This window comes from Galeopterus variegatus, unplaced genomic scaffold (assembly GCF_000696425.1).
Source record: "Galeopterus variegatus unplaced genomic scaffold, G_variegatus-3.0.2 Scaffold3405, whole genome shotgun sequence".
Taxonomy (NCBI): domain Eukaryota; kingdom Metazoa; phylum Chordata; class Mammalia; order Dermoptera; family Cynocephalidae; genus Galeopterus; species Galeopterus variegatus.
Genome location: NW_007729516.1, coordinates 67,069 through 83,785, shown reverse-complemented (window position 1 = coordinate 83,785; position 16,717 = coordinate 67,069). Strand labels below are relative to the sequence as shown.

The following is a 16,717-nucleotide window of genomic DNA, read 5'->3' as shown; positions in this document are numbered from 1 at the left end:
ACATAACTTTTATTATAGTATATAGTTACAGTTATTCTATTTCATTATTAGTTATTGTTGTTAGTCTCTTACTGTGCCTAATTTATAAATTAAATTTTATTATAGGTATGTATATATAGGAAAGAGCACACTATATACATACAGATTCAGTACTATCCATGGTTTCAGGCATCCACTGGGGGTCTTAGAACATATCCCCCAAGGATAAGGGGGGACCACTATAAATAAGTTAAATAATTTCAGGTTACGATACATACTGTAAAAACAATAAAACAGGGTGGAGATGAAGGGGCGGAGATGAAGTTAGTCAAAGAAAACCACTCTGAGTACAGAACACCTGATTAACAAGAAAGAGACAGTCATGAGATGATTTGGGAGCAGCCTTGCAACAAGAGAACAAGCCAGTTCTCCCACATGCAGGAACGAGTTAGACACGCTGGGCAAACAGGAAAAAAAAGCCTATAAAAATTATAAAGACCTGTATGTAGCTATGCCAACCCTAAAAGTACGGGGGAGAAGGACTGGCCCTACCAAAATACTAAGCTACAACTAGAAGTCCTTAATAATCAAAAGTATGGTCATGTGGTTTTAGGGGAAAAAAAACTAAATAAAGAAATCAACAAAAAGATCAATGAAACAGAATAGAGAGCTCAAGAGTCAAAACCCATGTCTACATGAGAACTTTGTAAAGAGTTAAGGTGGCTTCACGAACCAATGGGAAAGAAGAGAATGCAGAGTAGTTAGTACTGGGATAACTGTCTTACTAAACAGAGAAAAATGAAAGTGGATCATTTCATCCCAACAAATGCAAAAGACTTAACACCTAAATGTGAAAGCTAAGACTATAAAGTTAATAGAAAAAACATAGGAGGATATCACTGAAACCCAAAAGCAAGAAAAAACTTAAAACTTTAAAAATGTAAATCATGTGGCAAACATGAGATTGATTATGCCAAAATTAAGCAATTCTGTTCAGTGAAGGACATAATGAACAAAGTTATTAGACAAATAACAGAACGATATTTTACAAAGTCTAAACTAGTAAGAGAGTCATATCTACCGAGAGGAAATTAAATCCTCTTTGGAGGAAGATAACATTAACCAGAGCCTATACAATTATTCATACAAGATGTCTAGGATTCAATCAAAATTACCAGAAATGCAAAGAAATAGGATAAAATGATCAAAGAAGTGAAAAATAGGCAATAGCAACAGACCCACAGGTGATCTAGATATCAGAGTTGCTAGATGGGGACTTTAAAATGCTGATGAATAATATGCTCAAGAAAATAAGGGAAAAGATTGAGAATTCTAAAAACAACTAAGATCTATTTTAAAAAGGAAATAGAAATTCTAAAATGGAAAACTCAAATAACTAAAATTAAGAATTTATTAGGTAAATTAAATAGTATATTAGACATGATAAAAGAGAAGAAACATGAATTAGAAGACAAAGAGAAAATACCCAGATGGAAGTACAGAGAAAGAAAGACATAAAAAATAGGAAAAAATATTTTAAAAAGCTATAGAACATAAATACAGTTAAAAGATCTATTACATGTGTAACTGGAGTCCCAAGACAGAAAAGAGAGAATGGGATGAGAGCAGTATTTAAAAAGTGAATAGACAATAATTTTCAGAACTGATGAAAGGTATTTTATGTATCCCAAGCAGAATCATCAAAGGAAACCACATTTAGGCACATCATAGTCAAACCATTGGAAATCAAAGAAAGAAAAAATCATGATCATCTCACATTGTATAGATGTATTGAAATATAACTCTGTACCCCATAAATATGTATACTAAATACAGTGTCAATTCAAAAATAAATAAGGGGGAAGGGAAGAGAGGAACTGGGTAATGGATACAAAGAATAATTACGTTTTATAATGATGAACACACTAATAATACTGATTCAATCATCACATATTGTACATAAATACTGATAGTCAACTCTCTACCACATAAATATGTATAATCAATTATATTTCAATAAAAATAAATAAATAGCATGATCAGGGAACAAAATTTTTTTTTAAAAAGAAAGAAAAAAATCTTAAAAGAAGTTGGGAGGTAGGGGGAGAAGCCAGAGTTCTTTTTTTTAAAAGACACATTACCTTCAAAGAAACAACAATAAAACTGTCAACTGACTTATCAACAGAAATGATGAAAGCCTAAGGCAATGGAGTGACATAATTAAAGTACTGAGAAAATAAACTACCATTCTAGAATTCTATATCCATTAAAAATACCTTCAAAAATAAAGGCAAAATAAAGACATTTCCAAACAAAAACTGGAAAAAAAAATTTAAGACATCTGCTAAAGAAATACTACAGAAGTTTTTCAGGCAGAAGGAAAATGTAAATGCAATAATTATTCCAACTAAAATAAATTATCAGACTGGGTTAAAATTTCCAAATACATTTGTTCTGCTTATAAGAGATGAGGTTTAAATATATGCTGGACCATAAGGAAATCTCAACAAACATCAAAGGATTGAAATCATTAATAGTACATATGTCATCAGAGTAGAATATAAGCTAGAAATCAAAAACAAAATAACCAGAAAAACACCCCCAAATGTTTCGAATTTGTCAACATATGTCTAAATAACACATGGATCAAAGAAGAAATGACAATGGGAATTAGAAAAGATTTTAACTAAATTATATGAATACATAACATAGTAACTTGTAGAAAACAGACAAAGCATAAGTTAGAGGAAAATTTGTAGCCTTAAAAGATCATTACAAAAGAAAGTTGAGAATCAGTTATTTAAGATCCATATCAATAAACTGGAAATAATAGCAAAGAAAGAAGAATGAAGGACAGAATAAAAATAAGAGCAGAAATCAATGAAATAGAAAACAAACACATAAAGCCAAAAGTTGGTTCTTCAAAATATTATACAATTGATAAACCCCTAGTAAGACTAGTTGAGAGACAGAGAGAAAGAGAAAACAAATTACCAATATCAGGAGTAAAACTGAGACATCACTGTAGATCTTACAAACTTTAAAATGATAGTAACAGGATATTGTAATTATACAATTTTATGCCAATAAATTTAAAATATAGATAAAATTGTCAAATTCCTTCAAAAAAATACAACTTGCCCAAACCAACAAAAGACATAGAAAATTTGAATTAAACAATTTTTTAATTGAATACATAATTTAAAACCTTTCAACTCAATTCTCAGTAGTCTTTTCCAGTAAATTCTTCCACATATTTAAGGAAGAAATAAAACCAATCTTACACTAACTCTTCAAGAGAATAGAAAAACAGGGACCACTTCTAGCATAACCTAGGTACCAGAACCTAACAAGGCTGTAGCAAGAGAGGAAATTTGCTGGCCAATCTCCTTCATGAACTTAGACACAGAAACCCTACACAAAATATTAATAAATCAAATCCAATGATACATAAAAAGAAATATATCATAGCAAAGTGGGGTTTATTCCAGGAATGTAAGGTTGGTTTATCACTCAAAAATCAATCAGTATAGGAATCATCAAGGCCTATCATGAAAGAATAAAAGTAAGGACAGGGTAAAATGAAATAAAATAAAAACAATGCCTAAAATAAAAACAGCTCCTTGTGGGAGCTGATTCATTGTCGAAACTCTGGCCTCCCACAGGAAACATCTCATATCCATGTCAGCCTGGCCAGGCTGCTGCAGGTGCATTTAGGGCCATCTGCTAAAGTCTTCTGCAACTTTGGGAAGAAGGGAGCAGGGCCGAGGGAAACTCTCCTGCAGCTCTGGGCTCAGTTCTCTTCCTGATCGACCAGAATCAACCTGTCTTTCCTACTTCACAGGTTTGATGTGAGAGACCCTGGAGCCCTAGAAGGGCTTGGAAGCCATTATGCCCAGACACAGTGAGAGGTGGCACTTCTTTTGAAAAGCTGCCCTTTGGCACAGCATGCTCACCTGAGAGGTGGGGGCTGGCTACCCTGCCGTTTGAACGCTCTTTCCAGCCTCTGCTGGGACATCCTGGAATTCCCACCAGGCAAGTAGAATTTGAAGGGCATCCTGTCCACATCTGTGCTGCCATCCACTGCTGGGCAGTCCTCTGAAAGATCTTGCCACCTGGCCCTATCATGCTGGGGCAGCCATTTACTGGCCAGGTGGGGAGTGCTGCCTGGAGTGGTTTTATGCATTTCCATGGTCAGTTCGTTAAGCTGGCCCAGGGGGTTCCTGGTGGTGGAGCCATCGCTCAAAGCCAGACCCTGCTGTGGGGCTGGACAGGCTGGGGTATGTGCAGGGAGCTCGGGCCCCTTCCGGCTGTCCTCATCCTGGGCTTGGGTGGTGCTGCTCAGGGCTGGGGACCGCCTCAGAGAGCGCTTGCAGGAAGAATCCTGAAAGGGGCAAGGACACAGCAGTGAGGAACCCCTTCAAGAGGAGCCGGAAAGATGCTTCATCCCACTTCAAGCATTTGCCCATGTTGTCCCCTCCCCCAGGAATGTCCTGCCAACCTACTCTTTGAGGTGCTACTCAAGTGCTCCCGCATCTGTGATGCTGTCACAGGTACACAGCCTGCCCACACGAACGCCCAGAGCACCTGGGCCTTTCTCTCACACCCCTCACAGAGAGCAGGCTCAAGTAGCAGGTAAAGCTGTCACTCCGGTTTTTAATTCCCCATCACCACCTACCAGCTGTGTCACCCATGGCAAGTTTTTTAACTTCTCTGTCCCTCACTTTCCCACCTGTGATATAACCAGTCCACAATCCATTACCTCTCATTTCTAAATCCCAAAACCTCTGAAAGTGAAAGTTTCTTCTGAAATCCTGTAGCAGATTCTTAATTGCTGGGAGTTTGCTTATAGTCTTTTTAAAGTGTGAATATTCTTATGTTTAGTGGCAGAAATGTTAATGCTTTTTTGCTTACAGGGTGCTCCTACCACCTGTGTTATGTGGTTTGTAGTTTATGCACTGTACTTCCTGTCTGAAATTAAAAAAACAAAAAAGAAAAGAAAAAAGTTGTAAGTCCAAAACACAAGTGGCCCAAAGGCTTTGGACAAGGGACAAGGGGACCTGTAGTGCTTATCTCCACAAGATCGGGGTAAGGATTAAGTGCGATAGGTGTAAGGCACTAGCACAGAGACAGCAGTCAGCAAATGTCACCACTCCAACACTTGCTTGCCCCATCCCCACTTATGGACAGTCCTAACCTTGTCCTGACGGTAGACCAGGAAGGGCAGAGGCCACTCCTCACTCATCTATGGTGTCCACAGAACTCCCAGCTCAGTAGCTTGTACCTAATTAAGCACTGAAGATTTGCTTAGTTTTCGAAATGAAGCAATTCCAAAGAAGTCAACTGAATTGTCCTCTCTTACTATCAGTGATTATCTGATGAATTGGGAACTCATGTTGTTACTAATCAGTGGGCAGGGAGGGAGGGTGGAGGAGCAAAAAACAGATCAACTACGTTTTGCTTTGGTTTAGATTTCTGGACCTCTCAGCATTTCCAGAAAGAATCCAGGGCCAGATGGTAAAGCTTGGGCTGAAATAAAGAAAGCTAATTCTGTAGTGTTCTAGCCTAGTGGAAATTACTAAGGCACTATAAACCTCCTCTAAAAGCCATGCAGGGCATCCTCCACACAGAGTAAGGAAGACATTAATCACCGTTCCCAAGGAGACCCAAACTTCTGGCTTAGGGGAGCTGGAGCTGCTGCAGGGAGCCCAGCCTCTTACCCCATCCTTAAGTGCAAAGCTAATCTAGTAGGAAAAAATGATGAAATACCTAGCAATCCTTGGCTCTTTTCTCTTGAGCAACCAATAAGTATGGCCAAGGTACAAACACCTTCCAGAAAATCTGGTGAAATTCTACAACAACCCATCCTTCAGTGTCCTTCACAGCATTCAAATACCCCAGGGGAAAACCTCACCTGCCAAAACAAGTACCAAAAAGAGAAGTTTGCAGCAATGAGCTGGGCAGTAAAGCAGGTCCAAGTCATTCCTCTCACATCACAGTTATGGAGGGATCTCAACTGCATGCACTTAATGATTAAAATGTCACGGTAGGACAGGACCCTGGCATTCATCTGGTACACCAGTTCTCAAAGTGTGGTCTGCTGACCTCTAGAGGTTCCCAGACCCTTTTAGGGATCTCAGAACTATTTCCATAGTAATAATATCACACAATTTGCCTTTTTCACTGTCTTCACTTTGCATACAAAGCAACAGTAGGGAAAGCTGCTGGCCCTGAGCATGACTCAAGGCAGTCACACCAAACGTTACTAGCATTCAAGGTATTCTTCACCGCCATGTACTTGCAATAATGTAAATAAATAAAATGCTAATTTTACTTGAGAATGTCCATGTTGAAGCATAAAAATTATTAATTTTATCCAATCTAGTCCCTACAGCACACATCTCTTCAATATTCTGTGTGACAAAATGGGAGGTACACACAGCACTCTGCTGCATTTGGGGAATCGCGGTTAGCTCTTCCACGACCGGGCAAGTTGTGGGTGAGCCTGCTGGGTTTTCATGGAACTACAGACAGACAAGCTATGGTTATTCAGACTTGCGTATTTGGCAGGCATTTTCCTGAAAATAAACTGAGGCTGTCACTTCAAGGCAAGCAAATGGTATATTGTGGTCAGTGATAAAACATAAGCTGTCAGGTAAAAGTAAGAATTTTGGAACACTTGTATCTGCCACTGTAAGCTCAAGGTCTTCAAAATATTTAAAAACTTTTCTGATGCGTTGGGTGGTAATATCAACAAATGTGATTTTTTGGTGTGTTTTTTTTGTGTGATGAAATGTGTTCACATTTGGAAGATCTGTATAACTCAGTAACCAATATTTTCCAAATGATCAATGCGTCATGTTACTAAATCATGCAGGGGTGAAAGATTTAAAGTGCAAGACAGACCAATGGGAATTGCTAAAATACAAAAAGTTCATTGATATGGTTTGATGCCACATTAAGAAACAACTTGTCTAGTTTTGTCACAGTATCAAAGAACCTACTGTTTTCTGAAAAGGCTATTAAAATACTTTTCTCTTTTCCAACTGCTTATCCGGGCGAGGCCAGATTTTCTTCATACACTTCAACCGAACCACCATATTGCAACAGGCTCAATGCAGAAGCCAATGTGAGATTCAAACTGTCTTCTACTAAGCCAGATGTTAGAGAGATTTGCAAAAAAAAATCGTAAAACAATGCTATTAATCTCATGAATTTTTTGTTTTTGGAAAATATAGTGGTTTTTTTTCATTAAAAAATGTTGCATTAAAAATATGTTGCATTAGTACTATTATTATTTTTTTTCTTTTTTGTGACCGGTAAGGGGATCACAACCCTTGGCTTGGTGTCACCCAGCACTGCGCTCAGCCAGTGAGCGCAGCGGGAGCGCTGCTGCGCTGCCAGCGCTGCACTCTCCCGAGTGAGCCACGGGGTCGGCCCAGTACTATTATTTTTAATGATTCAGTAAGTAAATATTTTTTAATTTCTCAGTTTTAATTTCTAATACAGTTAAGGTCAATAGACACAACCCATATAAACAAAAGCTCTTTGGGCTCTTCAATAATTTTAAGAATATAAAGAAACCCTGAGACTAAAAAGTCTGAGGAACTGCTAATATAGTCTACACTCTCAATCAGACAGGGCCCCTTCTACAGCATCTGCAGCAGATTGGGGATCTAGTTGCTTCTTGACAAAACTAGTCTAGTCCCTTGCAAAACAACCTGTCCCACTGCCAAGGCAGCTCTGACTGACCAAAAGCTCCTCATCCCACCCTCTGCCACTGTACCAGCTGCGCTACCTCGAGCCACCAGGCAGGGCTACACCACTCAATCAACAAAGACCAGCAGGCACACAGCATGCGCGATACACAAGCATGACAGAGTCCCTGCTCTCGGAGGCTTACAGGCTACGCTCGAGATGGCTAACAGGGCTCATCTCACATGGATGCAGGCCATTCCTACCTCCATATTTGAAGAGATCTCTTCCATCCCGCCAACCTCCCACAAGACTCCTCCTCACAAGATTAAACTTCAAATCTTTTCATTTCATCTAAACTCTTCACCTTCCTGGTCCCTTTCCTCTGGATATGGTTCTAGTTTTATGAATGTCCTTCTTCAAGGACAAGACACCCAGAATGGGACATGGCCTGAGCCACAGAGGGGAGCAGGTTCCCTCTTCCTTGATCTGGGCACCAAAACTGTGTGACACGAGACCACCGAAGTCTCAGAGCCTAAAGGGGCCTCACGCAACTGGTCTAGCAAGAGACCACACCAAGAGAAATAAAAACCTTGACCAAAGATCCCACAAGATCAAGGCAGAGGCAGAGAGAGAATCCACTTCTTTGTGTCCTATTCCAAATGAATTTTGATTTTGCTTTTTTTTCCCTTTGCTGTTTCGTAAACTTCTTCCACATTTGCCCTTTTGTTTGGTTTAGTCTCCCTGCCTAAGAGGACCCTACCATGGTCCCTCCTTAAGGAAGACTATAAAACAATGATGTTAAATTTTAAGATTGCTTCTTTTGAAAGAGAAAAAAATAAAAGCAGAACAAATGAAACTATAAGGATTAGAGTTTCTATTCCCTTTGAACTATCATGTTTTAAAAAATTTTTTTAAGATGTTCTCTAGACTTGAATAGGTCCCCCATTCGTGAATTGCAAAGACAAAGCTGGGTAGGTGCGTTCTCACTCAGCAAAAAAATATAAAACTATGGCATCCACCTCTTAGACAAGATGGATAAACTGAGGGCAGGGAAGGAGAAGAAGCCTGCTCAAGGCCCTGCAAGTCATTGACAGTAGAGCTAGGAAGAAAAGAGGTACACAGATTCCTCCCTTCTTAGACATTCCTGTGGGACACCCGCAATTAAACCCAGGCAGTGCCTTAGCCTGGTCCAGTCCTCACTCTACTGTCTAATGACAACAGAGAAAGCAGCAGCCCCACCTGTGGGGAACTGGCGATGGGCCCGGCCATCATGCCTCGCACAATCAAGCCAGACTTTGGCCTGGTCTTCTCTCCTGTCCTCTTCACATCCAAGGAAGGCTCCAACGAGTGAAGCTTTTCCATCTTCTCCCACGCAGAAGCCACGAAGAGGCCTTCCCCAGGGACCGTCTGCATGGGCTTACTTTTGTGCGGGAAACTTTTGGATGATACAAAATTACCAAGTACATCCCCATCAAGACTGTCATGTCTGCAAAAAAGGAATATTTCCATAAAACCAGACCCCCCAAAAAGAATCAGTAACAATGATAATAAATTCCACATTCAATGGGCATGCATTGTAAGCCCATTAATAAATACCTGATGATTTCTAACCAGCCAATGCTTTATCATGAAAGGTAAGGAACAGAAAATACTTTGGTATCAGGGCAAGTCTGGCCTACAACATAAGACCAGTAAACAAGCAAACAAAATCAGATGATCCATGACTGGATCCCTCAAATCCTTAAAACTAAAGAGCATCCTTGGTTTTCCAGATAAGAGTAGTTAAGGAAACTAACCCTTGCATACAGTCACTGACCTGTGGGGTCCAGCCTTACTGCACACCACTGAGAGTGCTGGGTAAGACACATGGCAAACTGGGCATCCCCCAACTGCTCAGGTAGAGTCAGGTGTGCCAATGGCTTCTTTTCTGAGGGGTGTCTGTGTAGTGTGTTTGTGTGTGAGAGAGAGAGAACAAGCAAAAGCATGTGAAGAGAGCAGAAGAAGGCGAGAGACAGTGGGAGCAAGCAAGGAGTGAGAAAGAACAAACATGGGGGGAGCCCAAGAGACAAAGCAAGGGACCCAAGTAAAGAGGAATCGACCTGTGACCACTCAGAAGCCAGCACTCCTCGGACACAGACTTGGCTATTTTCTGCCACTGGACTCTGGCATAAATGGATATTGGCACCTACTCTATGCCAAGCTGCTTACCAAGTCCTGGGTCACATAGGAGAGGAGCAGTCATGGGTGCTGTGATGGGGGTATGTCAGCAGAGGAAGGGACTGGAACCAGCCTGGGGAAACCTAGAAGGGCTTCCCGTGGAGGCAACACCTGAGTCTGAGTAGGCAGGTGCTATGGTTTAAAGGTTTGTGTCCCCTCCAAAATTCATGTTGAAACTTAATCTCCATTGTGGTGGTATTGAGAGGTGGGGTCTTTGGAAAGTGACTAAGAGAGCCCTTGTGAATGGATTAGTGCCATGTAAAAGGGCTAGCGAAAAGTACGTTAGGCCCCCTATTTGCCCTTCCACATGTGAGGTCACAATGCTCAAGGTATCTTCTTGGAAGCAGAGAGCAGCCCTCACCAGACACCGAACCTGCCAGTGCCTTGATCTTGGACTTCCCAGCCTGCAGAACTATGAGAAATAAATTTTCATTCTTTATAAATTATGTAGATGTGGTATTTGGTTACAGCAATACAAACAGACTAAGACAGCAGAAGATACCCAGGGAGAACCCCAGGCCTGAGCACAGAGGTCTGTAAAGTGGGACTCAGGTAAGCAGAGGGTCTAGTTATATTTGAGACTTTCAATGTTATCCTAAGGAGTTTGGATTTTATCCTGAAAGCTGCAGGAAGCTTCTGAGGGCCTTTCGACAGGACAGTGGCATGGCCAGACTTGTTTTGTGAGAAACTTATACACTCTTGGGTCAAGGGTGGATTTGAGAAGATGACTAGAGGTCTGGAGGCCAGGGAAGAGCCCATGAGAATTATCGAGGAAAACAGGGCAGCAGCGTGAGTTGAGACCCTGCCCTTGGGGCAGGGAAAGAAGGAAGAGCTGACAGGATCCAAAGATGGAGGAAATGACAGGTAAGGAGGAGTCGAAGAGAACATCCAAGTTTCCGGCTTGGGTAACTAGGTGGGAGTCAGAGCTTCAACCACATCATTGCTGCTTTTTAAATGGTATCTGAAATATTTGATTTCCTACCCATGCAGTAAGGATCTTTAAAGGAGGAGCTGTCTTCTTCATCCACCCTCACGTGCTTTCACATCTTAAGCCTTGACTTACTCATTTTGAATACTCCCCACCTTTTGGCAGCTTGACATCCATGCCCTGAGCTTCAGCTATCCTCAGGAAAGGAAATGTTTTTCTATAAAGCCAGAAGAAAATATCCATTCCCAGGAAGTCAAACTCACTATTGGTGACTCCGCACAGTATATTAAGGTTGTGATTTAATGTAACTGTTCTCCAGATAATAGAGGTTTCATCAAGAATACCAATTCATTTTCTTCCTGAGATTTCCAGAAGACCTTATATTTCAGATTTTCCCATCTCTACAGTGTTTTGTTGCCTCTTACATTACTATACCCCTGTTTTTAAGAAAATCTAACAAAGCAAGCCCCTGAGCCTTACAAATCATGGAATTTAAACATTTTGAATCATGAGTATTCTCCATCATAAAGTGGTCCATTCTCATGGCCTCCAGAGGAAAATAACATTGCTCCACTACAGACAGTTTGAAAGCACAGAGTGTGGGAGGCTGAATAATGACCCCTCCTCAAATATGTCCATGTCCTTATCCTTGGAATCTGTGAATATGTTACCTTATATGGTAAAGGGACTTTGTAGGTGTGATTAAGTTAAGAATCTTGAGATGGGGAGATTATCCTGGATTATCTGGTAGGGCCCAATATAATCACAAGGGTCCTTATTAGAAGGAGACAGGAGGATGAAAGTTAGTCATAATGTTAGAGTACATAAGGATACAAGCAGAGGCTGGAACAATGTGCTTTAAGATGGAAGGGGCCACGAGCCAAGAAGCATAGGTGGCCTCTAGAAGCAGAAAAAGGCAAGGAAACAGATTCTCCCTCTGAGCCTCCAGAAGGAATCAGCCCTGTAAACACTTTGTTTTTAGCCCACTGAGACTGATTTTGGACTTCTGACCTTCAAAACTGCAAGAACAGTATATTCATAATGCTTTAAGCCACTGTGAGGGTTAAATTTTATACATCAACCTGGCTACACTATGGTGCCCAGTTCTTTGGTCAAATATTAATTTAGATGTTACTGTGAAAGTATTTTGTAAATGCGATTAACGTTTGTAATCAGTTGACTTTAAGTAGACTATCCTCAATGATGTGGATGGGCCTTATCCTATCAGTTAACAGCCTTAACAAAAGGAAAAAAATAAAAAATAAAACTGAGATTTCCCAAGGAAGAATTGTTCCTCAAAACTGTAACACAGAAATCCTGTCTGAGTTTCTTGCCTGCCAGCCTGCCCGCAGATTTCAGACTTGCCAGCTACATGATTGCATGAGCCAGTTCCTTAAAATAAGCCTCTTTTTGTATGCATATCTATATTCACATGTATTCTATTGTTTCTGTCTCTCTGGAGAATACTGACTGATACATCCACTAAGTTTACAGTAAATTGTTATAGCAGTAGCAATAGGAAACTAATACCCAGAGTAAATGGGAAGAGATACCTGGCTTTGCTTGTTTCTGACAATGATGTTCTCCATCTTGCATCTTCATCTGACAGGTCATAAATATTTACCAGCGTCGTCTCTGAGCACTTCAACGGCAATTTGTTATTTTTCTTCGGAACCGAGAGTGCAGGGATTGTAGTTTCTTGAGTGAAACTGTTAGCAGTATTTTCAAAGTGATCAAGAAAGTATCTGGTAATGAGTTCAAGGTTTGTTTTTAGAGGATTTTCCTTTGCCTATCAGTGGAAGGGGAAGAGAATCATCAATTGTATGTACAGCTTCAGGGGAAGGGTGGAAAAGATGGCTATTCTTTGACATAAGTTTATTAACTTCTCACTCATTCATTCATACATGTTTCAGCAAGCACTCACTGGCTGCCTATTATATATTTCAGGTATTGTGTTGGGTAGGAACACAGAGGTGAAGACAAAATCTCTACCCTAAAAGAACTAGCATCCAATGCAAGTCAGGCAATTCAATGAACAATTACAATAAAATGTGATATGAACAGAGGAATGCCCAAGCAAATTTCCTCCTGGTTTTTTGTTTTGTTTTGTTTTTTCTCTTAGGAGTAACTACATAAAATATACATCTTTTCATTAAAAAAAAAAAAAAGTCTGAAGGGAACACTAACTCTACAGATTCATAAGCATTTGGGGCCTGAATATTTTCTTAGCTTGTGAGTTTCACATTTAATATTGGGAAAGTAGCAATTATAGAGACAATTGAAGCAGAAGATTAAGGGCCTAAAGAGGCATTCAGGATTGACTCAGTTTACACCCCAGCCTTAAAAAATAAATAAATAAATGAAATCTTTTAGTAGTAATAGATTTCGGAAATAAATGATATTAGTATTTTCCAGCCCTGCCTGCACTAAATATTTCCTCTGAAATATTTTAAAATACAGATTCCCATGCCCCGCTGAGACTCACTAAGCCAGAATTGCAAAGAACGGAGCCCTGATTTCTTTTAAAATTCTCTAAGTAATTTGGACAGACACAGCTATCCAAGCAGCGATCCACAAGCTGGCCTCAGGGTCCTGGCCATGTGTCAGTCCCCAGTCCACTTCCCCAGAAACACCTAGGCCCTACTGAGCTGCGGCCAGACATGGGGCATTCAGAGACTTTGCAGTCAGAGTGGTAAAGCACCTGACAAAAAAAGTCTGGCAGAGAGTGGTCACTCAAGGATGCCAAGCCCTTCTCCTTCTATTCTTCAATCTACACAGCAGAACTCGAGGATCAGGACCCACAGCCAATGGGCTATGGCCAAATTCAACAGAGTTATCAGATAGTCAAAATCAGGGAGAATTCCATTATTGTTTTTAGTATAAGAAAAAAAAATACAAATAAAAAACTATTTTCTCTAAGTCTAAATGAAGCTTACAATGAAGAGAATTGGGGAAAATATATTACTTAATTTGTATAATTTATTTCAGCCTTCTTGCTTTTTCTCTCAATAAGAGGGATTTAGGGCCCTGGACTGCCTGAATTATACCTTATGCTTTTTACATCACTTGGATCACAATAGACACAGCCTTTATATGAATCTAGATACCATTTTTCAAAACCTCATTTTACATAGTCATTTTTATCTAGCATATACCTAGTAGGGAAAAACAAGTTATTGTAAATATTAACATTAAATTGCAGGGCTCTCCTTGAATTAAGCTAGCTTTGTGCCTGAGTGAATGTCAAAATTATTATGCAATAGATAGACTAATAAGTACATTTTTCTATAAAATATAGGCTCCAATTCATTGTATAACAACTAATAACTAATGAATAAATCAAATAGAGCACTTATCAAGATCTAATGAAAATATCTTAAGTATCTTAAGATAAGTTACCTTAGGGAGACTATATTATGGTGAGGAAATATAATAACTTGAATGGCAAAGATACTTCTGTGGAATTAGGTAAAAGTACATTTACATAAAAAATCTCAATGTACCAAAATAGTTCATTGAATCTGGGAGAAGAGGGAGAGAGGGAAGAGGGATCTCATTGGATAAGCAGTTTAAAAGTAAATTAGGTAGGCCCTGAGAAGCTGGCCCAGAGGCCAACAGTACAGGACCTCCTCATCCCCACTTCAAACAGGCTGTCTTCCCTTCTTTGTTTTGCATGAGACACCATTTTATTGATTTTTTTTTAATTGTAATAAATGCTAAACTATATGACTTTCTGAATATGACACTTTGCCCAAACACAGGCAACATTTGCTGGAGAGCTCATTCTTTAATCAAATTAGAAGATTCTGCTACAGTGCACCGCTTGGGAGCGCGGTGGCGCTCCCGCCGAGGGTTCGGATCCCACATGCAGACCGGCCGCTCACTGGCTGAGCGAGGTGCGGTCGCAACACCGAGGGTTGCGATCCCGTTGCCGGTCCCAGTCCGGTGCGGGCGCGACACTGAGGGTTGCGATCCGTTGCCGGTCACGAAAAAAGACAAAAAAGGAAAAAAAAAAAAAGAAGATTCTGTCTTCATAACAGAAAGAGCAACTAAGCTGGAATTGTAGCTTCATCCATTCATTCATGTATTGCACAAATACATATCAACTATGCATTACGTCATTGACAACACATTAAGCATGGGGTTTGCTATAGTTTGAATGTTTGTCCCCTCCAAAGTTCATGTTGGAACTTAATCTTCAATCTGGTATTCAACAGGTGGGGCCTTTAAGAGGTGACTGGATCTAGAGGACTATGCCCTCATGAATGAATTAACCCATTCATTTATTAACGGGTAAATGGTTCAATGGGTTATGAGGGAGTAGACTGGTGACTTTACAAGGAGCGGAGAAAGCCGGTGGAAATGTGCTCTTGCTCAGCCCTCTCTGTGATACTTCGTGTGGCCACAGGACTCTGCAGAGAGTTCCCACCAAGAAAGCCATCACCAGATGAGCCCCCTGGACCTTGGACTTCCCATCTTCCAAAACTGTAAGAAATAAACTTAATTTCCTTATAAATTACTTAGTTTCAAGTATTCTGTTATAAGAGACAGAAAATGGACTAATTCATCGATAAAATAGTGAACAAAAAAGATGCCATCTCTGGACTTTCTCTGAGTCCAAGGTAGCAGGAGATACTAACTAAACAATCACACAATGATTCTATTACAAACTGATAAGCACAAAAAAAAGGAAAACTATATGGTGCCATGAAATCCTGGAACAGCAGGTGGGGGGATCGAGTCTGGGGATTCAAGGAAGGCCCCTCACACTCTAGGAAGTGCTATTCCATTCACTTCCTCAACTCCAAGGCACCTGGGTTAGCTGAGCCAAATTCCCACTTCTGGCTGAATTATGTGTCACTGCAGACTTAAGACTAAGGTATTACTCAGAACTGAAGAAGGAAAATCTTAGGCAGAAAGGGAATGGAAAATTTTAGCATAACTAGATACTATATTCTTAAGCCCAGTGTTACTAAAAATAGTCTTGTGTGGGGAGGAGGGAGCACAGGGACTAAGTGTGGGAGGTTGGGTACAGCCACAGGCTCCATTCACAATGAGCCTCGCAACCGCACACACACAACACACCCTTGGGCTGAAAACCCACTCACACTGGGGACTTGTCAGCACTTGGCTGGGTCCCTTTCTCCCTGACTGCAGATGTGGCAGGTGGGGAGCTCCCCAAACCTCCTGCCACCACTAGCAGGGCGAAACCCAGTTCCAGAACTCCACACCACAACTTAAAAGCATGTACCTTGTTCTCCTTGTAGAGAAATTCAAGATGCAAAACCTTGCGAAGATCATTTCTGCTGTTTATGCTGAGATCAGAGCGTGGGCGTTCCTGGTCCATGGTCACACATGTCCTCTTTAAGCCCTGAGGGAAGAAATCTGAATCACTGTTTACAATTTTAAATCAAAGCCTTCCGTCAGCAGAGCATAAACAAAAGACTACTGATGTTCATTAGGATAATTCTTATCCTGCCTTCCTCCAGGATATTGTGAGGACCAAAAACTGACTTAAGAATTCATTTTTATATAACCTTTACACTTGACATCCCCTTCACAATTATTATTCTGATTCTTAAAAGGGCCCTGTGGGCTAAGCTAAGGCTGGAGATGTCAGCCTATTTTATAGGTGAGGAGAGAAATTCAGGTAACTGATTCACCCAAGGCCAACTTGGGAGCCCTGGGTTTGACCCTAGATTTGGGGACACAGAATATGAAACATTAAAAATAAACAAAAGAAAAAACATAAACAAAAGGCTAATATTTATTTCCTTCATTTCTCAGATGCGGAAAGCAGGAGACAGGGTCGATTTGCCCAAGGTCACGCAGTGGAATCACAGAGCAGGACGTTTTGACAATCCCAGCCTGTGAGTCCGTGATTCTGAGACCCAG

At 40.5% G+C, this 16,717-nt stretch overlaps 1 protein-coding gene across 2 annotated transcripts in view; it reads right to left on the bottom strand.

Moving 5' to 3' along the window:
- Nucleotides 1–16,717, bottom strand: part of FAM188B (family with sequence similarity 188, member B) — a 119,218-nt gene that overhangs the window by 89,605 nt on the left and 12,896 nt on the right. For both annotated transcript variants that reach the window (XM_008584917.1, XM_008584918.1), the window contains exons 2-5: nucleotides 16,074–16,193; nucleotides 12,376–12,611; nucleotides 8,917–9,163; nucleotides 3,936–4,363 (exon numbers count right to left, since the gene is read on the bottom strand). In XM_008584917.1, coding sequence (XP_008583139.1) covers nucleotides 3,936–4,363; nucleotides 8,917–9,163; nucleotides 12,376–12,611; nucleotides 16,074–16,193 — 1,031 coding nt within the window. The remainder of the gene's footprint in view (nucleotides 1–3,935; nucleotides 4,364–8,916; nucleotides 9,164–12,375; nucleotides 12,612–16,073; nucleotides 16,194–16,717) is intronic.